The 26339-nt window shown below is 39.2% G+C and overlaps 1 protein-coding gene across 16 annotated transcripts in view; it reads right to left on the bottom strand.

The window, feature by feature from the left end:
• ryr1b (ryanodine receptor 1b (skeletal)) overlaps positions 1 to 26339 on the bottom strand; it is a 125751-nt gene that overhangs the window by 46501 nt on the left and 52911 nt on the right. For 8 of the 16 annotated variants that reach the window (XM_079620910.1, XM_079620921.1, XM_079620919.1 and 5 more), the window contains exons 40-72: positions 25991 to 26264; positions 24475 to 24592; positions 24226 to 24358; positions 17300 to 17394; positions 17058 to 17193; positions 16784 to 16967; positions 16108 to 16219; positions 15360 to 15480; positions 15055 to 15224; positions 13559 to 13779; positions 13381 to 13471; positions 13139 to 13279; positions 12886 to 13049; positions 11621 to 11699; positions 11448 to 11537; positions 11220 to 11360; positions 11059 to 11136; positions 10901 to 10976; positions 10668 to 10791; positions 9912 to 10027; positions 9741 to 9808; positions 9498 to 9619; positions 8766 to 8815; positions 8244 to 8304; positions 7041 to 7167; positions 6829 to 6937; positions 5632 to 5713; positions 5405 to 5535; positions 5001 to 5321; positions 2377 to 2617; positions 2173 to 2260; positions 929 to 1021; positions 583 to 597 (exon numbers count right to left, since the gene is read on the bottom strand). In XM_079620910.1, the coding sequence (XP_079477036.1) occupies positions 583 to 597; positions 929 to 1021; positions 2173 to 2260; positions 2377 to 2617; positions 5001 to 5321; positions 5405 to 5535; positions 5632 to 5713; positions 6829 to 6937; positions 7041 to 7167; positions 8244 to 8304; positions 8766 to 8815; positions 9498 to 9619; positions 9741 to 9808; positions 9912 to 10027; positions 10668 to 10791; positions 10901 to 10976; positions 11059 to 11136; positions 11220 to 11360; positions 11448 to 11537; positions 11621 to 11699; positions 12886 to 13049; positions 13139 to 13279; positions 13381 to 13471; positions 13559 to 13779; positions 15055 to 15224; positions 15360 to 15480; positions 16108 to 16219; positions 16784 to 16967; positions 17058 to 17193; positions 17300 to 17394; positions 24226 to 24358; positions 24475 to 24592; positions 25991 to 26264 (4172 nt within the window). The remainder of the gene's footprint in view (positions 1 to 582; positions 598 to 928; positions 1022 to 2172; positions 2261 to 2376; positions 2618 to 5000; positions 5322 to 5404; positions 5536 to 5631; positions 5714 to 6828; positions 6938 to 7040; positions 7168 to 8243; positions 8305 to 8765; positions 8816 to 9497; positions 9620 to 9740; positions 9809 to 9911; positions 10028 to 10667; positions 10792 to 10900; positions 10977 to 11058; positions 11137 to 11219; positions 11361 to 11447; positions 11538 to 11620; positions 11700 to 12885; positions 13050 to 13138; positions 13280 to 13380; positions 13472 to 13558; positions 13780 to 15054; positions 15225 to 15359; positions 15481 to 16107; positions 16220 to 16783; positions 16968 to 17057; positions 17194 to 17299; positions 17395 to 24225; positions 24359 to 24474; positions 24593 to 25990; positions 26265 to 26339) is intronic. The other 8 variants (XM_079620918.1, XM_079620922.1, XM_079620923.1 and 5 more) reach the window with 1 other exon arrangement.

Genomic DNA, 26339 nt, shown 5'->3' with positions numbered 1-26339 from the left:
AAAGTACAGAAAGTACTGGCTACAGTGAATTAAACAAAGGGAGGGAAATATTAGATGAGAGATGTAATGAGAACTGTTCCCTGATAGGAAAAGCCATGTTCCCTCTCTACATTACCAATGTGCTCATACATTTCCCTGAAATTTGTGAAGGTAATGGTTTGTATTTTTGCTCCTAGTGAGGGAGCATCACCACCAGAGCTTGTGGGGGGGGGGAAAGATCAAACATTAACATCAAACCGGACTACAGAAGTGAAAGAAAGGAAACCAGACAAGTCTGCAAGAACTTGCAGCAGTCAAAATCCATCAGAGGCACATCAATCAAAATCACTGTCAGGACGATGGGACTCAGATCCAGCGGGAGTTAAAGATCCAGCTGAAGAGAGTGCCATGTTCCTGAGACTAAAGTCTATGGCTGAGGGCAAACACACCTCACACACACTGGCAGTGAATGAGGGTTTGGACTTCAGGTTGGTGTGTGTGTGTGTGTGTGTGTGTGTGTGTGTGAGTATTTGCCAGTGTGTGTGGGAGATCGCCATGCGATCAGCACAGCTCTTTTTTTTTCGTGCAGAAACATGGTCTGACCTCTCCGTCTCCGGCCTACAGACCCCGAATCCACACCGAGACAGGACACAGAGAGAGACAGCACTGTTAAAACTTACACCCTCACAGACAGGACAAAACTTCAATGGATCTATAAACCCACTGTGAGAGCAAAAACAGTGTCTGTTCTCAACAGGACACGAGGTCCTCAGTCGTCTGAAGAAATGGAGTTTTAACAAATCGAACAATTTTCATTTCATTTTAAACAAAATCAATCATAAAAATAAAAAAACATTTGACAAAATTGACATGACAGAGATGGGAAATAAAAGAGGACATCTTTTAGATTTAGACTCAAATGTTAGTGGCAGTAAGTGGGCAGACTCACCTTGCTCATCTTGCTTTTGCTGTCAGCCGTGAGGAAGGACATGTTGTTGATCTCATTCAACACCACAAAGTTCTGTTCCTCACGCTTGAAATTCTGCAGAGTAAAATAAAATAGTTATTAAGAGAGAATTATGTTGAATAACAAAAGAAAAAGAGACAAGAGGCGGAAGGAGATGAGAGACGTGAGAAGAGACAAAGCAAACAAGAAAAGAGATGAAAAGCGATTAGAAGATATGAGAAGAGACGACACAAAAAGACATATTGGAGGAGACGACATAAAAGGAGACTAAGGGTACATTTTACATGACAATTGTGCACTGAAAAAGGTAAGGTTTTCCTTCGCGCTTTGGAAAAGTTTCGCGTACAGACGACAACATTGTCAAAACGACTGGATCCACAAAATCAAGTTTCGCGCGGATCCACAAAAACGACTTATTAAAAACGACTGTATTATGCTGCCAGGCCAGTAGATGGCGATGCCACTTAAAGAAACAATACATGCCTGCACACATACACTAATCTTCTATAGAGCGGTGAAAACAAACAATGTTGAACACACAATACGCATGTGCATGATGTCGCCATTATCACAAATTCTAGTTTTTGTAGTTTACACAAAGACGATAACAGTATAGTTTTCTAAGAAATTAGCGTTTTTGGGCCCCAACATGACATTGTCGTGTAAATAAACGGCCAAAACGCATAAAAAGTTTATCGTGTAAACGCCCCCAAAGTAGGGATGCACCGATATAAACAATTTTGGCCGATACAGATAACCGATAATTCTTTATATTTGGAAAGCCGATAACCGATATATTGGCCGATAAATCTAAATCAAAAATGTTTATATAATTTCTGAGAGCCTGATTACAAAAGTCATTTAAAAAAAAGCCATGTCCCAAGCACACAATTCTAATGTTCTCATGTATGTCGTCTATGACAGACTTGAGCAGCACATGTAGCATTTAACTGTATTTTCCTTTTTTGAAGTGATTCCAATCATATTTCAAGCAATTAAAAACCACAGTGCGCATCTGAAGTGTCTCTGCTGAAGGAAATAATTCATTATTTATCAGCTTTAATATATCGACCAAATTTTCCTATCGGACCGATAACATTAAAAATGAACATATATTGGCTGATACCGATTTATCCCTAGATGAAGGGACTAGTCAAGAGACAAGAAAGACATAATAAGATAAGATGAGATTTTAACTTCTTTTAATTGTAAGGGAACAGACTTACGTGAGATTTGGACCAGAAGATGAAGACTTCTCCAACCATCCTGAAGAGGTCCTCCGCATCAGGGTCAGGACAGGTCAACCACCTCGCCCTTTAAATTGACATTAAGAACCAAATCAGAGAAGACAATCTTACTCCTGCAAAGGCTTCAAAGGTACGTCTGCTGGTGATCTTCCAATAGAAATAAAGGATGCGGATGAGCGATACCTGTTGTTGTCCACGTATCGGATGAGTAGCGGGTAAAGAGCATACAGATCCCTGCAGAGCACAGCGAATTCATCTCGAATGGTCCCCTCTTCGCTGTCCACCTCCGTCTTTCCCTCCATTCGCAGCTGCTCCTCCTCGGCCACCACCTTTCCACTGCGTTTCTTCAGCTTCTCCATGGTGGGGATGAAGTGGGACTTGAGCATCTCCGGCTTCGCTCTGCTCACGATGGGTTGAGCAAACACTGTGGAGAAACATCTCTGTTAGTGTGCTTTCACACCTGCCTCGTTTAGTTCGGTTGGATCGCACTAGAGTTCGTTGTCCTCATTGGTGCGGTTGGTTTGGGCAGATGTGAATGTAACACTCGGGTGCGCACCAAAAGCAGACCAAACAAGCGCCGAGGTGGTCTCTGTATGCTTGAGTTGAGTTGAGTTTAACTTTATTGTCCAGTCTGTTTTTTTACAGAGCGGAAATTTATCTTTGACACTGCGACATACATTCACATTAGCTTACTGCTTAAAAACACATCACACATCAACAGCACAAATACAAAATTATACAATTAAACACTGTAAGAAAAAGAAAATAAAAAAGTAAAGAAAAATAATAATATTGCCAGCCGTTCTAGGCTATTGTTTAACTTAAAACACGGTACGATTTAAGATAATCACTGCCATTGGGAGAAAATATTTTTTATAGACGTTTCTTCTAGGCAAGGGAATTTTTTAGTCTACGCCCATATGGGAGCAATTCAAAAGTAGAGTGAAGAGGGTGAGTATTCAAGATCATGTTCCATTAAGATATTTTGTAAATTTACTACCGTAAATATATAAAACATGTATTTTTGTGAGTGAATGCAGCACAATCGTGAACATAAATGCACAACTTTAAAGGAGATTTTCTCAATGTTTCGATTTTTTTGCACCCTCAGATTCCAGATTTTCAAATAGTTGTATCTCGGCCAAATATTGTCCTATCCTAACAAACCATACATCAATGGAAAGCTTATTTATTGCCGCGTATAAATCTCAATTTCAAGAAATTGACCCATGTGACTGATTTTGTGGTCCAGGGTCACATATTAGGTCCCAACTTTCAAAACCTCACAAGAACAGAGAAATCTTCGCTTTGTTTAGCAAACAACTCGAGGGGGTTACATAGATTCTGTGTGAATTTTCCCGCACGTTAATTCTGACCAATCGAAGTGCAGTTATGGAAATACGTTCAAAACACATCTGGCCAACGAGTGATGTGGATGTTGTCATGTGACTGCATTTTGGTTTGTATCATCAACTGATTCGGACCAGAGCGATCAGTGTGGTGTGAAAAGGAACCAAAACGCCTGAAAAATGCTACAAAGAATAATTTTTCGCCCTTGGTCCGGACCAAATGAACCGAACTACAGATGTGAAAGCACCCTTAGAAGGCCCTGTTTACACCTGGTTTGAAAAAGCGTATTGGTCGATCGGATCACAAGTTGGGGACGCTACATACAGGTGTAAATGGGGTCGAATGGTAGTCAAAAACGTTGTTCAAACACCTGCAAAAGACGCCTACTCTCCTCCTACTGACCTAAGGCATAAACATTATGGGAAGCGGCTAGCCAAACGGGATTAAAACTTTGTCGGCTGAAGACCCAAGTTTGGTTTAAAGATGAAAAACGTACCAGTCTTGATTGCTAGGACTGGGCATTTTTTCGATCTCAATTGATTTTCATTTTTATTTTCATTTTGATGAACCGATATTGATTCTTAAGTCCCAAGAATAGATCCAGGGCCGGTGAGTGGCCCATTTTCAGCTAAGGATTTCATGCCCATAAGACCCATATGTTTCAACAGAAATATACAGATAAATATAAAAATTTGAATAAAAAATCAAATCAAACGAAAACGTATTAATAGGTACAGCTGAGAAATACAGCACATTCAAATGAAAAAGTCAAATAAATGAAAATGAATATCAGACAGCAGTATGGATTAGACTATCGACGGGGTCGTTATATACCGTATTTTCCGTACTATAAGTCGGACTTTTTTTCATTGTTTGACTGGTCCTGCGACTTATAGTCAGGTGCGACTTATATATCAAAAAATAATTCATACTGATTGAGATGAACCAAGAGAAAACATTACTGTCTACAGCCGCGAGAGGGCGCTCTAGTTGGCGGAGTTGTTCAGAAGCGACACCGAGGAAGAACTCAATGGATTCAGTGTTGAGGAATGAGATCGGGAGCTTGGTGAACTTGCTGACCGGTAACTTGTTGGACTCGCTGGCTAATGTTAATTTAGCCTATTCAGCCTCAGGTATATGTTCTTTATGCTATTGTGCAGATGAATAACTGTTAATGTGTTACGCTAACATACCGGACACCTTCAGCTGTTGTTCTGTGTGCTATTGTGCAGCTGAATAACTTGCCTTTCCAGATTAAATGTCTGTTCTTGGTCTTGGATTTTGTGAAATAAATTTCGAAATAAATGCAACTTATAGTCCGGAGCGACTTATAGTCCGGAAAATACGGTACGATAGTTTCGAGATTCGGAACTGAATCGAATTGCAAGCTTGTGAATCAAAATTGGATTGATTCCTGCCCTACTGACTGACTGCCATTTATTGCATTTTTTTCTCACCTGCCAATCTCTTCATCCAGGAAGCTTCATCAATGCCCAGGTTGTTGACGACGATCTTCATGATGCTACCCAGGAGCTGATTGAGTTGTTCGGAGGTGACGTCAGTGCACAGATTGCCGTCCTGCTCGGGGAAGTTCTCCAGGCCTCTTTCCCACCAGCGGGGAAGATAGTTGCACAGCATGGGCAGGGTGATCTCAATCACATGGGGCATCTCTGTGTAACGGGCCCCGGACTCTGCCAGATCCCCGATCTCTTTCATCAACACGTCCAGTTCAGGGATGTCCAGACACAGTTCCTGCACTTGACTGGGCAGACCCAGAACTAAAACATGGATAAGGGAGTTAAGGAAGCGTTAGCTGATCGCGACAGCCATTGATAGTATACGTTCAGAGTGAGCTACTGACTTGTTCTCTCTCGTGGGGTTTTGGTAGTGTACACTGAGTATGCGTTGAACTCGTTGAGGTTGGGCTCCAGGAAGGCAACAGGCATGGCAGCAGCCAGATGAGCCAGACACTCTCCTAGAGCTGGTCTTTGGCTGTGTGGTATCACACCATAACATTCATTAACACACGCCATCCTGTAAAACGGTTCATATAGAAACAAATGCGCATACATGAAGCTGTTTCCTTACTTCTCAGCATGAGGGGTCTTTACAGTGCCCAGGGAATAGATACTGCACATGATCCGATAACAGGATATCTGCAAGTCATCCACTAAGTGATGAAGGAAAAGAGACAAAAAATAAGGGGCTAAAAACGGGAAACTTTTTATGCGTTCGTCCATTTACATGACAACGGTGTTTCGGGGGCCTGAAAATGCAAACTTTTGAAAACGGGTTCAAAGTGCTAATTTTGAAAATGATACCGTTATCGTCTCCATGTAAACTTCTAAACTGCGAATTTGTGAAAACGGTGACGTCATGCAATTGTGTATTACGTGTTCAGTCTATAGGTGTGTAATGTTTCTTTACTAAGTGACATCACCATCTACTGGCCAGGCTGCATAATAGAGCGTTAGTCATTTACACGGATAAATAGGGATCATTTTGATTCTGTTGTCATCTGTAAACATGTAAAAACACAAAAGAAAACCTTTTCTGTATTTAGTACTTTGTTGTCGTATAAACATACCCTCAATTATAACTACAATATCACAACTATTTGCATATATATTCTTATTTTACAAAACTCTTGATTGTTATTTTTGTTATAACGTTATATTTTGTTGAAGAGCTTACAGAACAAATTCAATTAAGTTTTAGTTTCCAGTTTTCACCAGTTTGTATTAATGTATATTTAAAAAAATTTACCGTAAATTAAATTTCACTATTTTTAAGCTACATTAAATAGTACAACTTACTTATGCTGTTTACATCGTTTTCATTATTGTTATTTGACATTACAGGTGAAACTTGGGGGCAGGAGTCATGGACCTGCAACACAACATCAGCAAGCATGGCTTCTGCAAGCAACCTTTCTCTCCTTTATATTCATCTTTTTTTTATTTTTCGCTGCAAATCGGCACACAGAAAACTTGGATCACAAGCTTCTTGCATGCATCATTATAACAAGAATAATTTTCTGCGTCAATTCTTTTGGTTGTGAAACGTAGTTTGTAGACCAGACAGAGTTGTCTGCAAATCTTTCCATTGAAATGCTGTGTAAAGTTGTGTCAAATATGAACAGCCTTTTCAATTGAATTCCTGTCACTGACTAATTATTTATTCCCTTCATTAATCTATTTATATTTTAATTAAATGTACTCTGCTATGTAGGTTACATTTAGTCATGTTAAATGACTCCTATGAAAACCTATGAAAATATCTCACACATGACATCATCTCCAAACTGGTGCTGGGCGATGTGGTCGAACAGAGAAGTGAGCACCGGCAGAAGAGCGGTGGTGGTGTAGCTTATGTTCTGGGATACACCTTTCACCTGTTACAGAGACAGAGAGAGGGGGGAGAAAGGGGAGAAATTTAGAAACTTTGACAGCGAACAAAGGAACATCTCGGAGAACAGGAACATATTTACATCTGACCTGGTTTTTGGTGGACACTTTCCCCAATTTGAGGTTCTCAACCATCTTCTCAATATCATCGGCAGCGCTCTCAAAGAAAGAGCGCAGACCAGCCTTCACAATCTCAGGCCCAGATTTCATCACAGTCCTGGAAGAGAAAGAAAGACAAAAAATAAGCATGACTTTTAATACAAAAACATTAATTAGAGGGATAGATCACTCAAAATTTAATTTTCCTCAATTACTCACCCTCATGTCATGCCAAACCCATAAGACTTTCATTCATAGATTTAATTTAAGCTTTTATTCACATATAAACATTGATCTGTGCACTGTGAAACGGAAGCTCAACCGTACTTGCTTGATGCACGAGAACAAACCTCATTGGTTCTTGCTGAAGCTCAAACGTGCTGCGTAACACGAGAATGAACCCCATTGGTTCTTGAGCGTCAAACTATGTTTATGTGAATAAAAGCCTAAAGAAATAAAAGTCTCTTCAGAGGACTTGGATTAAACTGCTTGATTCATATAGATTTATTTTATGATCTCTTCATTTGAAGCGTCAGAGTTTTAGGCTGAACAGACTTTCAATGGAGGGACAGAAATCTCTCAGGTTTCATTAAAAATATCTTCATTTCTGTCTGGACCACTATCGTCAAATACGAGTGACAATTAGCATACAGTTTGGATTGGCGGTATGGTTTCCGTTCTGGGAGAGAACTTCCTGCGCATCCGTGAAGCCTAGCATGGATGAGAGCAGGAGAGCAGCAATAAACCCCCCTTGGGGTAAACAGAACAGAACCAACATTTAATTCAAAATTTTAAAGTATAACATCATACGAGAATTTATTCTGATTCAAGGGGAATCAGAATGCCAAATCCTGACTGGACAGGAGGAGCTAGGGAGGGAGGAGGGTAATCTGCTCCTGAGAAACGCGAAAGCTCCTGATAATACTGAAGGACTTATATATGTATACGGTGATAGACGTCGTATTCCTATAGGTAGATGTGGATCAGCTGAGAGTCACTGATGCGAGCTTGACTAACGTGACCAGCCAGAACTATCGCTACGCTTGATTTTTGTTCAAAAGATGAATGAAAGTCTTATGGGTTTGAAACAACATAAATGGGTGATTTTTTACCCTTTAAGGACTTTTTGGGTGAACTAACTTGAGGATGTAAATGTCAGTAAAATACAGGGAATGATGTGGTCAACAAACATACCTGGCATCCAGCGAGCGGGAAAGAATATGAAGACAGTTGACTACGGCGGAGGCATCAGTGCCTGCACACACAAACATTCAGACCATGACATAGGCCTTAAACTTTCACCTACAATTAGCCTGGCTACAACATATGGACGGAGGCTTCTATGCTACGATATATGACACTGATATACAGTAGAATGAAGAGGTATAATAAAAGCCAAAGCAGCTATTCTTCCAAAATACCGAGCCAACACTGCAAACAATGCACCAACTTAAGCAAAGCACTGCAAATCATTAGAGAAAACCTCAGAGAGAAAGAAAGAAAGAAAGAAAGAAAGAAAGAAAGAAAGAAAGAAAGAAAGAAACAAAGAAAGAAAGAAAGAAAGAAAGAAAGGAGGGAGACAAAACCAACAAGAACTCGGAGCAAATAAGTGGAACTATTAGGAACGGATGTACAGATGATGTGAAATATTAAAGAAAAAGGGAAAGACAGTGGAAAAATGAAATGTGCAATCAGGCCATCATGCAGGACTCTTACCAAAGAGGGAAACCCTGTGTCTCACCAGACCAGCCAACTTACAGAAGATACTGAGATAGAAGATACATAGACAGAAAAAGAAGGAAAAAAGAGGGGTGGAGGGTTGGGGAAAGAGAGAATGGCATGACAAGGAATAAAATGGTGAGGTTCAGATGATGGAAAAGTAGGAGCAAAATAACGTGATTCATAGAAGATAAATGTAACAAAAGGATGAGGAGACCCGTGGGAAAATACTCCGGGAAGGGGCAGAGAGAAAACCACAGGCAAGAAGAAGAGTGAGGAGCAGAGGGTGTGACAGGTCAAAACTATCAAAAAAAGGTTCTGTAAACATTCACGTAATCAAATTTAAATCTTTAAGGTACATAAAAAGATGACTAACCCCCAACACTGCACATTTTTGACGTCTCATATATCCGACACATTCATCTCAGGTCTTGGAGCAAAATATTTATCATAATGTACTTTAAATAACATCAAAACAATATCAGAAAGATAGCAGTTCTGCTGTTGTTCATTAATACCAGTAGTGATGTTGTACAATGAGGAAGTTGTCATGTCGCAGGAAATAGAGTCATCAGTGTACCAATATGAGTGAGCCATTACTGTCATTACCAGTGCCCGAATTCATGATATAGGGAGCTAAAGAGCTGATTGAGACGCACCCCAGGACCAGGGTTGGGAACCAATGGACTAGGGTACCACAGAAATGTAAAGATCTGTAGCATTAGTTACCTAGCAATCATCTCCTTCTCCTTGTTGGAAGCATGACCACCACTGCCCAGGACTTTTGCAGGAGTGGACAGGAAATACAGACAGTGATTCTTAAAGTACTGGTTTACCAATGGAAGCAGAATCTACATGAAGACAATATAAAGAGAAAGAGGAGAGTGTGAGAGGCTTTATCTCTTCCAACTAATTCTCACTGATCTCTGTTTTATTTAGCATGCACTCATTTGCCGATCAAAGGTGTCTCACCTTGGCAAAGAATTTAATCTCCTGTTCGTGAGGAGATTTCTCAACTCTTCCACTGCTCACAACGGCCTCTGGAGTAACAAACACAGAACATTCATCAAAAACACCTTCATCAAGAGCAAACTAACATCTACAGTTCTTTAGATCGAAGAAATGACTGCTATGAATGTATACCAAGATGAGCAATAAACTCCTGCGCAATCTCCATCCACTTCAACAGCTTCTGCAGGAACCCGTAAGCAAACCGCTTCTCAATGGAGGAAATCTCCTGCTCCATGTCCTTCAAACCCCTGAAGAAGAGACACAACATGGTATTTTATCCGCCTCATAACATCTGTAAGAGCCAATTCAACATGCCATAAAATATGTATGAGAGAAGAACAAAACACTAAACTTGGTTGAGGTATTTATCTGACAAAATTATTTGGCACAAAAAGGCAAACTACAACTGTATGAATTTTAAAAAATGCATAGAAAAACAAAAATCTCACAGGAAAAAGCATACATTGACTACAACATAACCGTTAATTCTCTCTTTTTTTGCAAAAAAATGTCTTTGTATGACAGCCCGGGCAAAAATTATGTCCACACAATATGGCATCTTTCATCGTGTTATGACAAATAAAACAATTGAAATCCAAACAAAGCACAACTACTCAATATGCTTACAAAATATTTGACACATTTGTTCATAATATTTGAATAAAGGGTGAAGATGACAATTTTCCGAGGCCGCACATCACTTTTGGCCACTACTGATATTTACATAACTAGTGTTTAGAAGTTAAGTATTTTGGTGGATTCTTGTATATTTGAGTGTAAAATAAATGTTTTTCTTATTTACAGACTTTCGGCAGGCTTAAGTGAAACCTCTGGACCTTATCAAGGACAGCATCATTTCTTTCTTGTCGTGAAGCATTTTTGTTGTACCTGGTGACAGCATATCCATTGAGCTGGAGGAATTTAAGCAGGTCTTGGGCTTTTTCTCTATCTCTTGCCTTCTCTTTGGCCGTCAACGTATCATACGGTACTAGCAAAGGATGGGTGCCACCACCTAAAACACAAAAAACACATAAACTAGGAGATAGTCCACATGCTGGTATGGTTTATGTTATGAACATTATTTTGGGCATTAATACAGTGAGCAAAATAAACAATCATACCTTTGCCTTGCAGCTCCATCTTCTTCTTGCGGCCCCAGGTGTTATGGTAATTCTCAGCCACCTGCTCTGCCATAGACTGAACAGATGGAAACATGAGGAATGAATCAATCACAAGGGTTTCTGAATGTCTTATATTGAAATGAATATAAATAATATACCTGTAGCTCTCTGGACAAGGCCATGCCTGTCAGCTCCACTGGCTGGGGAGAGTATCCCTGGCTGGGATCATAGGTGGCCTGCAGGAGACGGATATATAGCTATGGTTAATTGGCTCATCAAACATGCCATTTTCATCTTTATTCTTCCAACTCTCTGTTACCTGAGCAGTCTGGGAGATCTTCCTGGTGGTCTTCACTTCAGTTTTCTCAATCTCTCCATCTCTAGCTTTCTCCAGAGTCCATTCCCACGCCAGCATGGCCTTGATGGACTCTTTAATGGGCCAGCGATAGATCTCCTTATCCTGGAGAGAGAATACGATACGAAAGAAAGGTTGACCTTGATAGACGGGTTTTAATAAAGATACGTTTCAAAGAAGATCCATTCAGACCTTCTCTGAGAAAGTCTTGTACGGCCGCAGCATGTGGTGAGTTTTGGCGTTCTCATCTAGGACCTCTCCATATGTCCAGTTGTTTTGGATCTGGAAGATGGAAACAAAAGGTTAAAGTCTCAATCCTACAATGGATTTAGCTTTCACAAATAAGCACAAGTGCTGATAGTAACCTTCTCAAAAGCCCATTTATCGTGCGTGTGCTCAGCATATTTGTTAATGAAGGCATCAAGTCTCTCAGGAATGATGGTGCTGCAAAGAAACAATAAGAAAACATAATCGTTCAGTTGGTGTTGTTCATTTCAATACAAATCTTTTAATGAGTCCCTCAAAATAATTATTTGTGTTGATCAGCTGAGGACAAAAAAAAAAGAGAGAAAAGAGAGCTTTTATTTTGGTAGAAAAAAAACACGCGGAGGCCTTAAAGGTGCAGTAAGCGATTTCAGAGAAACACTGTTGAAAGTGGATCAGACTGACCAGCATAACAGACTTGTAGCCAATCAGCAGTAGGGGGCGTGTCCACTCATGATGGGGGAGAGAGAGTGAGCCAATCAGCAGTAGGGGGCGTGTCCACTCATGATGGGGGAGAGAGAGTGAGCCAATCAGCAGTAGGGGGCGTGACCACCAATGATTGGGGAGGAGAGAGTGAGCCAATCAGCAGTAGGGGGCGTATCCACTCATGATTGGGGAGGAGAGAAAGTGAGCCAATCAGCAGTATGGGGCGTGTCCACTCATGATGTGTCATAAAAGGATTATTTTGCTTGGCTTCAGCTATGATAAAGTGACATCGACTCTTGCATTGTGTGTTCGTGCATTTTAGGGGCGGAGCAATAAAAGAAAGGGGTGCGTTTGTTTTGGTTGATTTTAAATATCAACAGTGTTTCTCAGAAATTCCTTACTGCACCTTTAAAGCTTCTATCTTGTTTACATATTTACAAATCATTCTCATAACATACTTGGGAAGATGGCATGTTGCTGCTTCACTCTGAAACATGTATGGCCAATTGACCGTTCACAAAGACCCGCCCCCTTTAGTTACTGTTGCCATGTCCGACAAACGGATTGACAAAAATGGCGGATTCGGCGAATGGCGGATTATAATTGGTCAGGTCGCCTGTCAATCAAACACCCTGCGAAGGGTCAATTATCGGCCAGAAGGCGTGTTTTACCATTCCATATAATGAAAGAAAGTGGTATGGTTCACACTATGGTATCCATGAATGGAATACATATATTTAAAATGTATTACATGTAAATGTAAAACACAGCAATTTTTTCCCTGACATTTATGGGTCATACTTCAGTTATAAAAATATGGGAATCTGTTTAAATACAGAAAAATCACATACCTAAAATATACGCATATGCACATACTGTATATAAACTCAAAGATGTAAAAATAATACTATAAGTGAACAATAGCTAATTGTTTTCTCACTTGGTTGTCTCCACTGGTTTGGGGTCAAAGTTGCCCTCAGCGTCGACAGATGCTTTCTTCTCAGTCATAGATGAATAGCTAGCATCCACGTAGTCTGGAGGGATGGCACCCGCTATGGCGCAGATGCAGGGCATGGCGATCTTAAACAGCTCTGCATCAAATTTCTACAGAGATGAGATGAGATGCCAAGAACTGTAAGTGCTCTTTTTTCAATAAGAATTCATCTGTTAAATCATGTTTGTTTTTGCCAAACCTTGTGTGCGAGGGACTCAAAGATGCCCCAGAAGAGTTTGCGAGAGAGATGCAACTCCTCCTCTGATGTGACTCCAAAGTTCGCCCATCCATTCGGCAGGCAATAATACTTCCAGCAGCGCTCATAGTGGTTGGTCAACAACTAAAAAGAAACAGGATCAGCTCAAGCACACTGGCACAAAATATGATAATAAGAAACAAAACAAAACAAAAAATCACTCCAACTAATTAAAATAACCATACCTTTAGGGGCATCTTGGCGTACTCGTTTAAGATTGGCACATCAAACACCAGCCTTCTCAACAGATGCTGCAACATTGATGGCCGCAGATACCTAAAATTCACAAATATAACTTTATTAGCTCCAATATTGTAAGTTGGCATTTCTAGTGCTGATGTCAGTACAGAGTGGAGAACTAACTTGACAAGAGACATAAGGCAGTCCTCGATGACGTCCCGCTGGGCCTTGGTAAGTGCACGGCCACGGGACAGCCTGTAGATGGTGTGCAGCATAGAGTCGATCATGATGGCACGGTGGTCAGTGCCAGCGAACAGTGGGGCACACTTAGTGAGCAGAGGCAGCACAGCTGAGCACAGGTAACGGTTCAGAGCCAGAGCCATCTCTGTGGTGCTAAACGCCAACTGGAGGAACATTACAATTAAAAACAGTGTTGTTGTTATATTACAACTTGCAGCATTTCTCACAAAGAGTGTCATGGCGGACGAGCAAACTTAGCCTGGTTCTACAAGACTCTCGTACATTTAATTTGTACAGAGAGTCTGGGCTCTCTCCATTGACAAGCGTTAACTTCCTTGAGGGCGGGTACTCTGTTGAAGTTTAAAACTATTGGATCTGCCCAGAGCCACTCTGGATCTGCCATAACCAAACGCTAACGTTTGGTCGTGACGTATGACGACTCAAACTAGCACACGACCTCAACGTCATCGTTCTCAGACACTCCTTCTGTTCGCTGATTGGACCGGTAAAAAATTGACTGGAGAAAACCCAAGAATACACCGCAATCCCAGACGTAGTTCTGAAGGAAAATGAAAATTGAGCGGAAGTACGTAGGAGGGCGGAGCCAGGCTAGAGCAAACTACCATCATTTTACAAATACTATTGTTGTTGTGTCACGGAATGTAGTTATTAGGCGAGCATGTAGTTATTTAGACCTCAAATATACAACATATATAAACATTGCGCCTATTTGACAATTTGTTTAGACGTTTTCGGTGATGTGAACTCCAGGCCATCAGCAGCCGTTCGGCGCTCATGTACCCGCAGAGAACAGCTTTATCTCGGCCAGTCCTTCGGGAATGTGCCGCTGGCTCTTATGTCGATAGTGTTCAGATATCATTAACTTTTGGGTATATCCAGCGGGCAATCTTTAGCCTTATTAATCTTAAACTTGTTCCAGAGCAAGTCTATTTGGCCAAGGGCAAAGTTAAGTTTCATTATTTTTAACATTTATTTTTATTAACCGAAATCCTGTACTATAACTAGCGCTGCTCTATATCAGCACGGCTACTCGTGTGATTTTGCTTATATATTATATTATATTGTCACATAATTGTGCTGATAAAAGCTCACTAAGACGAAGAAGAAACAGGATCTTTAATAACAAATCTCACAGAATATACTTCACACACGTTATACCATTGACGAAGACGGATGAACACAGAGGGAGAACTGAAGACTTAAGTACACAGAGCAAACAAAGAAACTAATGAGATAATACATAGACAACAGGTGCATTATATAACAAATATCTAACAGACTGAGGAAAACTAGGTGACAGTTCAGAGCCAAAAACACAATGAAAACAACCGAACAGGGTATACTCGTTACACATATTATATTGTATTATGAAAGATAAAGATGGTGATGAAATATGATTGACAATATTAAGAGCTCACCGTATCTAGAGAGGCTGCAGCTCTCATATCTGGCAGAAAGCCGACCTCTAGCACATGCAACAGGAAGTCCTGGTTATCAATGCCGTACACTCTGTCCAGGAAAAGCACCATGGAGGCTTTGTGGTCTGGCACGAAACTCGCTGACATTTTTGGCTCAACGATCTGAGCATCTATGAAAAGTATCACAGACAAAACCAGAGATAATTATGCAGAAGTGAGTTTTAAGGAAGCCTGTTTTCAATTCAGAGTAAGAAATTTAAGAAATACCAAAATGTTGAAAAATGAAGATTAAAATCTTGGTGTACCTTTGCCTAAGGTTGGGATCTGAACAGAAAGGCTGATGACTCCCACCAGGTCTTCAATGGGCACGAGAGACCTCAAGATGGCTCTGATTCTCAAAGCTTCACCTTTACCGGCTTGGATCAACTGTGGGTTAAGAACAGGTTGAACATTGAAGCCCACATGAAATCTGTTGAAATGTGACCTTCATCTTAAACACTACAATTCAAAAGTTTGGGGTCAGTAGGATAAAAAAAAAAAATTAAAAAAAAATGAATACTTGTATTCAGCAGTGATTAAATAAATTGATCACAGTGAGAGTAAATATGTTTATAAGGCTACAAAAGATATCTCTTTCAAATAAATGCTTTTTTTTTTTACTTTCAATTCATCAAAAAATCCTGAATTTTTTTATTACGGTTTCCACAACAACATTAAGCAGTTTTTATAAACTGTTTTCAGCAGTGAAAATAATAAGAAATGTTTCTTGAGCAGCAAATCATCACATTAGAATGATTTCTGAAGGATCATGTGACACTGAAGACTGAAGTAATGATGCTGAAAATTCAGCTTTGATAACAGGAATATATTTCTTTTTAAAATATTTAAAAATAATACAATTTAAATTGTAATAATATGTTTTAATGTATTTTTGATTAAAACAAAATGCAGCCTTGGTGAGCAAAAGACACATCTTTTTAAAAAAAACAGTTGAATGATTCCCGTTTACAAACTTTACATTTGTCATGGACTTCACAGGTAAATTATACTTACATGCATCTCAGGAGCGCAGCGACCCAGCAAGTCAATAAGGGCACAGTAAAATGACATGATAGCATTTCCAAGATGCACTCTGTTCTCCTCATGCTGCTCCTCCCCTCCAAACCTGTGAACCAATATAAGGGGTAAAAACTATATGGGACCCTGGATCACAAAACCAGTCACAAGTCGCACGGGTATATTTGTGGCAATAGCCAATAATACATTGTATGGGTCAAAATGATAGATTTTAATATATTATTATTTTTTATAATATTATTTTTTGCTAAAAATCATTAGGATATTAAGTAAAGATCATGTTCCATGAAGATATTTTGTAAATTTCCTACTGTAAATATATAAAACATTTATTTTTGTGAGTGAATGCAGGAAAATCGTGAACATAAATGCACAACTTTAAAGGAGATTTTCTGAATGTTTCGATATTTTTGCACCCTCAGATTCCAGATTTACAATAGTTGTATCTCTGCCAAATATTGTCCTATCCTAACAAATCATACATCAATGGAAAGCTTGTTTATTTAGCTTTCATGTGGTGCATAAATCTCAATTTCAGAAAATGTACCCATATGACTGGTTTTGTGGTCCAGGGTCACACATATATATATACAGATTTAATAGCAAACTGTTTAAATAAAAAGTGAAATAAATAGAAAGTGAAACATCTTACATAAAACGTCTGTCCTTTTTAAAAGTTGGCCCATCTCGGGCAGGGTCCTCAGAGATCTTAATGGCCTCCTCGATGGCAGCTAACAAACCCGCACCACCCTCTCCTCTCAGTGCGGGGCCAAAGCATTCAGGCCGACGAATCAACAGCCGAACCACCACGTTAGCGTTCTCCTCTACGCTCTCACCTGCACGGGGGAGACAAAAAAACACAACGTTTAATTAAAAATGCCTTAAAACACAGGAATCAGAGTCAGAATTACACTTAACATGCTCACCATTTACAAACACTGCAAAGCGCAGGAAGTCTAGATATCTCTCTCCTCCACTTGGATTCCATCCTATGTCAGGATAGCCTTTAGACAGCAGCATGGGGCACATCCGAAGGCCACAGCCCGCCAGATATGTCACCACCTGAGTAGCACAATGAACCAATGAATTTGTATGCAGTGGTACATTATAAATGCCTTACAACACAATATCATAAATACAAAAATTTGTTCTGACTTCGGAGCATTACCATCTCAAGGTCTTGCTCTTGAAGAGCCAGGGCAAGCTCATTGTTGTCAATGCAGGACGCGGCAGCAACATCCAGAGGAGTAGATCCACGCATGCCTAAAAATACACACACACACACACAAAAAAATCATTAAAAAAAGAGTAATACCAAGGTCTAAATTGTTTTATTTTAATATAATTTAGATTTAAACTAATTAGTGTTAAGTAGTTAATTGGAAAAATCTAATGATTGTCGGCATAGTCCAAATTACATCTACGACTGATGGTATATTTTTACAAGGTCACATACCCTTGTTTCTTCTTTGAAAAACATGTTTATGTGGGTTTTAGACAGGACTATAAAACACATCAAGTGAATTAAGCTTAACTTTTCAGGAAGGTATGGCTGAAGAGGGTCACTAATATATTTTGGTCCACAGCCAGACAACGGCTTATATACAAACATAAGAAGCCAGTGGAGGGATGCTTGAATAGGGGAAATACGGTCCCTCTTTTTAGACCCAGTCAAAAGTCTTGTGGCTGCATTTTGTACAACTTTCAAACATAATGAAGATTGAGGGAGACCAAAGAGAATTGCAATAATTGAATCGTGATGTCACAAGTGCGTGAATCACTACTTCCAAATCTTTGCATGAAAGAAGATGGTTTAATTTTGCAATAGATCTCAAATGGAAAAAGTTTCCTTTAATAACGGCACTAGTTTGTTTATCAAAAAATATAGTGAAGGGTCAAAGATCACACAAAAGTTAGTTTGCATACACTGGTTGAGAGTGGATGAAACCAGGCTTCCAGAACAGGCGAAGAATTTGCAGGACAACCTAAAATCCCCAAATCTGTTTTATCCTCATTAAACTGCAATTTGTCATCCAACTCTTAATATAATTTATGCATTTCAATAAAACACTGAATGAAAGTGGTATCAAGCCTTACTGGGAGGTAAAACAGAATTGTCAGCATAGCAATGATAAGACATGTAGTTCTGAAAAATGTAAGCCACAGGAAGCATATAAAGGGAAAACAATAAAGGTCCCAAAATGGATCCCTGGGGCACACCACATGAAAGAGGAGCAGATAATGAGGAAAAATTGCCCAAATTTACAGAAAAAGTCCTATTCTCGAGGTAAGAAACAAACCACAGTAGTGCAGTGCCCAGGATACCTACAGATGGTACTCAACCAGAATGAGACTTTTACCGCCGCCGTTCCCGCGGCGGTAAAATTGCGGGGGTGTATTTGCTGGCTTTGACCGCTAAGAGGCGCTACAATCGCAGACTTTGAAAAGTGTCAGTTTATTCTCTCTATTGTGTAATCTGCCGCCGCGCCGCGGCTCATTGAGAGTGTTTGAAATGTGGTAAAACAGATCAATTCAAGTTAAACATGTAGTTAAATGAATTCATATAATCACAAGACTGAAATTAAATGTAGGCCTAATACATTTAATAAATAATGAAAACATTTCAACACAAAACATTGCAATAGAAAAATATTAGGCTACATCAATCAGGCTTTCCAAGAGCAATGTTTCATCAGCGGACCGACGGTAGCGCAGTGGACAACGCAACAGCACGAGCTTCACGGAGCTTCAAGCGATGCGAGATCGAATCTCACCAGCTTTGGCTGACAACGTTAAATGTTTTACCATTCTTGATGCTTAGATGGGTAACTGTTTATTGAAATCAAGCGTTTTGTTTAATTATCAATGGCACATTACAACATAAATTTGCTACTTTCCAGTAGAGCCGCTGCACAGACGACAAAACTGATGAAGGAAAGATTATCAGCCGATCGCGTCAGAAAATGAAAATGGAAGCTATCTTTAATCTGCTAAATTATTGTTTTGTGAATCATCCACGAAATTGAGATGACTGACAATTGATACCCGTCATAGCAAAGGAAGAAATTTTTAAAAACAGATCCTGGACATTTCAAGGTTTAAATAAAGTGTCGGGGGCAGTTTATTTATTTAAAACAGGGTTGCATCGAGTTAGAGTTTATTAAGTAAGAAACAGAATCTTATTCTTGCAACATTTTAAATCTGTATTGCCAAAGAAATTGCAGCTAAATAAACAATTAAAACAGTAGGCTATAGTCTACAAAACGAAAATAGTTCAAAGCAACATAAATTAAGATTTTCTTTGCTTCTCTCTCGCGCTGGATCTCTTTTATTTTAGTTTATTTAGTCTCCCTGCACTGCGCGCGCCGGGTCTCTCTCTACATTAAACAAGATTTCAGGGTAAAACCCCATTATACAGCTGATAATACTGATGTCGCTGTGTGTCATCCAGACAAATCACGAAAAAAAAACTGTAACATGATTGAGTCTTGCTTCAAACAGAATGCCTGGTTGAATTCACCGTACAATAAAACGAGGTGGATCGAGAATAAGCGCTGTATCTGCTGCTCTGCATTCGTTTAGTTGGCAAGAACGCGTTTCGTCGATAGTTCATGTTTAGATAATGCCAGATTGTTGACACACACACTACTCAAACGTGGTAAAATTCTACAAAACCAGTTGAAACAAATGGATTGAACACTTCAACTGAAAGTGTGTGTGAAACCCCTTTAAATACAATAGCCTACATAAAACTACAATATTTATAAGGGCCTACATTTGGACACATCGAGAGATTTATCTTTAAAAGTATTTTGCCTTTGCCTGCATGGTCATCAGGCTCACTCTGCATATGAAAGACGGAACATTAACACCTCCTGAACCCCCAACCCCCCACAGGCGATCTGAGTTTGAGACCGACTCAAAACAAAGAGAAGTCGCAATTCACACATAATTCTAGACATAGCATTAGGCTAGTAAAGTGTTGATAATGAAATAATTTAATTATTTAGGCTACATGTAGGCTAATATTTCTGTCATAAAAGTTTATTAATAAACATTTAATTATTTCAATAATTGAAGAAATAAAACGCTACCTCGGTTTGGGCAGCTTTTTCCAAGCAAACCTAAATACAAACGCATGTTCATTTGTTGTCATGAATACAATGTTCAACTCAATGTTAAATTCCACGGGGATCTTTGGATCCTTACAAACCAGGGTGCGCGATTTGTGAATTAGCTATTATTATTTTTTTTATATAAATCTCGAACCACAGTGCTTTGTGCTGCTGCTAAACTAAATAACATTTATATAATATTTATGAACTTAAATGAAACAATATCGCAACATTTCGACAAATAAATTATCGGATCTATTTTTACAATTTAATTCAGGGCGATTTAGCCTAGAGACTACATTTACATTGCCAGCAGCCATATCACCCTGTAGCCCAAGACTGGTTTCCCACTGAAGCTAAGCGGGGCTGAGCCTGGTTAGTACTTGGATGGGAGACCTCCTGAGAAAACCAGGTTGCTGCTGGAAGAGGTGTTAGTGTGGCCAGCAGGGGGTGCTCACCCTGTGGTCTGTGTGGGTCCTAATGCCCCAGTATAGTGATGGGGACAGTATACTGACAAAGAGCGCCGTCCTTCGGATGAGACGTTAAACTGAGGTCCTGACTCTCTGTGGTCATTAAAAATCCCAGGATGTCTTTCGAAAGAGTAGGGGTGTAACCCCGGCATCCTGGCCAAATTTGCCCAGTGGCCTATGTCCATCATGGCCTCCTAATCATCCTCCTATATATATATACTAATTGGCTTCATCACTGTCTCCTCTCCACCAGTAAGCTGGTGTGTGGTGGGCGTTCTGGCGCAATATGGCTGCCGTCGCATCATCCAGGTGGATGCTGCACATTGGTGGTGGTTGAGGAGATTCCCCCCTTCTATGTAAAGCGCTTTGAGTGTCCAGAAAAGCGCTATATAAATGTAATGAATTATTATTATTATTATTATTTAATTATAGCGAGATTTTCACCCTTGTCCGTTCATCATTGGGAAGCGCTCACAGCTTTTGAGTAGATCTGCACCTCTCGGTTTCATACGGATTACCTAATCAGATAACATTTATTAAATATTTAGACATTTAAAGGCTTTAGACATAGCCGATTTCTTATCGTGACTGAGCGGAGGAAAGTGGCTTTCGGTTCATTTTTGTGACGCGCAGTTCCCGGAGACAGAGACGACAGATAAACTTTTGAATAAAAGTTTGAATATGAATACAAGTTTACAGTTTTGACCGATGTAGGCTAGGCTACTCTACTCTGATCTGTATGACTAAAAAACTACGGAGTAGCCTATTAGGGCCTAAGTTATTTTAGCTGTCTGTTATGAGAAAAATAAATCCAAATGAACGCGCAGCCGCGTCTGCCGAACACTAATTCAACATGCCAGAATAAAACCCGACTTTAGAACAATAGATAGCGCCACTCGGTGTGGTGTGCCAAAATACTTAATTAAAAACTTCAATATTTCATTCAAAATAATCTCAAAACGCTTTGTGACATTTTGAAAGCCGTGCATGCATTAAGGCACTGGAACCATGAACTGAAACTGGTTCTGATTTTATTGTTTGTCGTTTAAACGTGCCTGTTGCATATCTTTATTTTATATATTTTAAATGGTCTATTGGTGAAGTAATTTATAGCATTTGTTACTGTGGAGGGAGGGGGGATTAAAATAATTCAGCAGAAGCAGGGATGTTTAGACCAGAAGGAAATCCCCGTCCCCCCTGGCAAATCGCACCTTATTAAAACCATGTTTTACAAACTCTATATGAACCAAAAAAAAGGCTATCCTGTATAAAAAAATGTTTTGTTTGTTTGATTGTCTGCATTAATAACAGGCTATGACATGCATTAATAGGCTAATATAAAATGTACAATAATCTTGTACGGGATTCGAACCCTTGTCATCCAAATGACCGATACGTAAGTTCTACCACTCGGCCATGAATATACTAATCTAAAAATGCCCGGTTTATCCAATCTCTTCCAGAAAAGCGCTCATCATTCGTCTCATTCCTCAGTTGAGTAGTAAACAAATAATCAGCTTCTTTGCACCTAATTTATTTTTGTTCGTTATTTTTGTTATTATTATTATTTTATCACGCTGCTCCCAACGGGCAATAGGCTTAATGTCGCCCACCGACGTCTAGGTTACAATATGAAATAAAGGCTATATTGTTCTCGTCTCTATTTTTAAATTATGATTCTATTTTTCTGTCCTAAACAATGTTCTATAGTAGCCTATTTCATCTGTTAATTGACATTAACCCCGCTTACATTTCAAAATACGGCAATAGCTGCTGTTTTGCACAATGTCCCTCTGCGCCACCTGGCGGTCATTTCGCGAATGACTTTGAAATGCGACTGGATTATTTTTACCGCGGTAGTTTCGCCGCGGTGCCTGTCGCGGCGGTAATAGGCATTCAGGGGTGCGTTTCCCGAAAGCATCGTTAGCCAACTATGGTCGCAAGTTCCGTCATTATCAGCATAGTTCAACGATTTGGTGTTTCCCGAAACCATCGTTCCAACGAACGTTCGCAAACAGCATCGCAAACTTGTGTGGTTGGAACGACTGCTCTCGAGCTGTGGTTAGAAGCATAGTTTCTAGTTTACATGAGATGTAGACTGAATAAATCCTTCTCTTTAGCAAAATAAGCAAGCTGACATTCAGTACAACCCGTGTTATTTATTTAGAATACATACAAATGTAATTTACGTCTTTTAGTTTGTCAAGAGATTTAAAACACCGTTTTTGAAGACTGCGCATGTGCGAACGCGCTCTACTATGTAAGAACGAGGCAAATATTGAGTCTGGTAATAAAGCAAAATAACTGAGAAAAATTAGAAATGGTCTTCAGATGCCATGTCTGTAACTTATATGACAAAATCTAGCGTTAATTCGATCTCAAACAGATTAATTAAAATAATTTATTAGTCCACCACGTGCGAGACGTCATAAACCAGCGTGGTTGAACGATACTTTGCGACATATGGTTTCGGGAAACAGTCGTGACGAGCTAGTTGATTTCTCCAACGATGCATCATACTATGGTAGTTAAGCAGTGAGCTATATAGTTGTACGGGAAACGCACCCCTGGTTGAGTACCATCTGTACCATATATTTAAGATGATCAAGAAGAATTATTATGTTATGGTCAATGGTATCAAATGCCGCACTCAGATTCAACAAAACTAGCACAACACAAGAGCCTGAATCCAGAGCAAGCAATATAATTTGTAAAGATATGCTTAAAATATGAAGATGTATACTGTTTGTTTGATGTGCTGCTACTTTAAATTATTGAATTATTTATTTTGTCATATATTTTGAATGTGCTTTTACTTCAAATGAATGGAAACACCCAAAGACTATAATGTGTAAGAAGCACAGTTTGGTGATTTAATCTGTGTAATTGTATTCTTGTTATTATATTTATTGATTTGTACAGCTTTTGTACAGCTTTGTATTGTTTTATAGAGCCCAGGAACATTAGCAACCACTTTGTGAAAGCTACTGGGGATCCAAATAAAGAATACAGAATTTTTATATATTGACAGCTATAATATATTTATTTAAAAATTATAATTTAAGTTTTATCAAATTAACAAAGCAAAATCAAAATCTTTCTATGTACCTTCCAAGGTTTGAAGTACTGTACCTCTGGCTGGAAAACACTACTTTAAAGTGTCACAATAGACTAAAGACATGATCACACCAACTATAAATATATGAACTATAAGTTTTAATAATCACTTTAATTCTGCGAGAATAGGGAGGTCCACATCACAGCTATAACGATAACAACACAGAGGTACCTGTATGATATAATTGGAATCACTGTCAGAACAATTTTTTTCCAGCTAATTAATAAAAATAAAAAAACATTGCCAGCCAATCAGAATCCCCCCTATCCATTGTGCATTGGTGTGGACGCTAATATAGTTATTGTTATAATTTTCATTCTTGGTGTGAATGGACCTTAACAATAATAAAAATATGCTATCTGCATCAGATAAGTTTTACAAAGCAACCGACCCAGTCCAATGCCACTGTTCTGCAGCAGGTACGAGAGGTGGTCGAACATGGAGCGCTGGTTCTGACGGCTGATCCTGCAGAAGTAGCACAGGAAGCGACAGCAGTTGGTCACCATTTGTGGGAATCGAATTTCCTATAAACAGAGAAAAAAAATAGGTTTGTTTCCCTTTACATCAGTTTCAATTGCAGAGACGGATCCTTGTCCAGTTTTAAATGTTCATTATGTGTATAACAAAAGCAGGAAAGCACCTTAGAGTCTCCTCCACCTCCCAGCACGTTGACCATAACCTCCATGACCGTCTCATGCATGCCCAGCGCACGCATCAGGTTAGGGTGCTGGTAAAACAACTTGTTGTTCATGATGTTCCTATGAGACAGGAGACAAAATGCATTTGAAATACCACACATGATGTCATTTTCAGCTAATCACAAAGAAGTTCAGGACATGAGGACAAAAGTCTGAGCAAAGACACATTAACTTGATCAAAAGTAACAGTGAAGACATTGAAAATGTTACAAAAGATGTATATTTCAAATAAATGCTGTTCTATTGAACTTTCTATTCATTAAAGAATTCCCCCAAAAATGCATCATGGTTTCCATAAACATTTTAAGCAGCACAACTGTTTTCAATATTGATAATATTAGGAAAATGTTTCTTGCGCAGCAAATCAGCATATTTTTGAAGGATCATGTGACACTGAAGACTAATGATACACCGAGTAATGATGCTGAAAATTCAGATAAATTGCATTTTAAATTATATTATATTAGAAAATAGTTATTTTAAATTGTGATAACATTTGTTTTTCAAGCACTCGCAAATTCGATCATATTACTCCGGTGTTAAAATCATTACATTGGTTGCCTGTCACTTTTAGGATTCATTTTAAAATTCTGTTATTTGTATTTAAATCTCTACATGGCTTAGCCCCATCTTATATTACTGATCTAATCCAGGAACAAAAGTCAATGAGATCGCTACGATCACAATTTCAGAAACGTCTTGTTGTTCCTCGGTCAAAGATGAAGTCTAGAGGGGATCGCGCGTTTGCGGTCGCAGCCCCTAAATTATGGAACAGTTTACCTTTATATATCAGGGACCTTCCAACACAACAAATCTCAAATCTCATGTCTGATGAAGGGCTTGGGCCCGAAACATTACACGCGATGAGCTATCATTAAATTTGCTAAGGATCATTTTCTGGTGGACTCATTGTTTACCTTTGCTAATTACTTGTCTGTCCAGCACCCAGTTTTATTGTTTTGGATGTGCGTGCTGTACTTTTGAACACCTTCCTACACTCAGTCAGTTTAAAAGCTGACTGAGAACATATTTTTTTATGATAGCGTTCGATCAAGATAAGTGTGAAGGGTGCTAGTATCATTTATTTCCTTTTTATAAATATATGTTGTTGAATGTTTTATGATGTTTATACTACCTATTTAGATATATGGATATACATTTTATTTTATTTGCTTCTTCTCTGCTCACTGTTTTACTGCTTGTACAGCACTATGGTCAACTGTGTTGTTTTATTCAGTGCTTTAGAAATAAATTTGAATTTGAATTTTTGTATTCAATTTTTTGTATTGAATTTTTGTATTTTGAATTTACTGTATTTTTCTATCAAATAAATTCAGCCTTTTTGAGCAGAAGAACTTTTTAAAAAAATTGACCAACCCCAAACTTTTGACCTGTAGGGTATATCAAATATGGATTGAGATGTCAAGCACTTGATGTACTGTCATTAGAAGTACCCACCCAATGCTCTGGATCATAAGCCTCTCCTCTTCCGGGCCCATCTGGACGATGAGCAGGGAGCGGATCTGACCCAGACACTCCAGCATGGCCATTGTGTCCTGTATGGACACAGCGTTGATGGCATAGGCTTTTGGCAGGGCGCGGATCAGCTCTCCCAGTGCATCATACTGCCGGTGGAGAAGACTGAACATGAGCCGCACCAGCTCAGGGTTCTGAATAAAGGACTCCTGAGCCCAGTGGATCATTGTGTGGGATATCAGCTCCTGTAAAGAACCTGAGGAATAGAATGACATCCAGAAACGTTAAACCAACACACAATAAATAAAAAAACCCAAGTAACATTTTGAAC

Source organism: Phoxinus phoxinus (genome assembly GCF_949152265.1).
Source record: "Phoxinus phoxinus genome assembly, chromosome: 8".
In the NCBI taxonomy this organism is placed as follows: domain Eukaryota; kingdom Metazoa; phylum Chordata; class Actinopteri; order Cypriniformes; family Leuciscidae; genus Phoxinus; species Phoxinus phoxinus.
The sequence above is the reverse complement of the archived record's forward strand: the minus strand, read 5'-3'. Positions and strand labels throughout refer to the sequence as shown.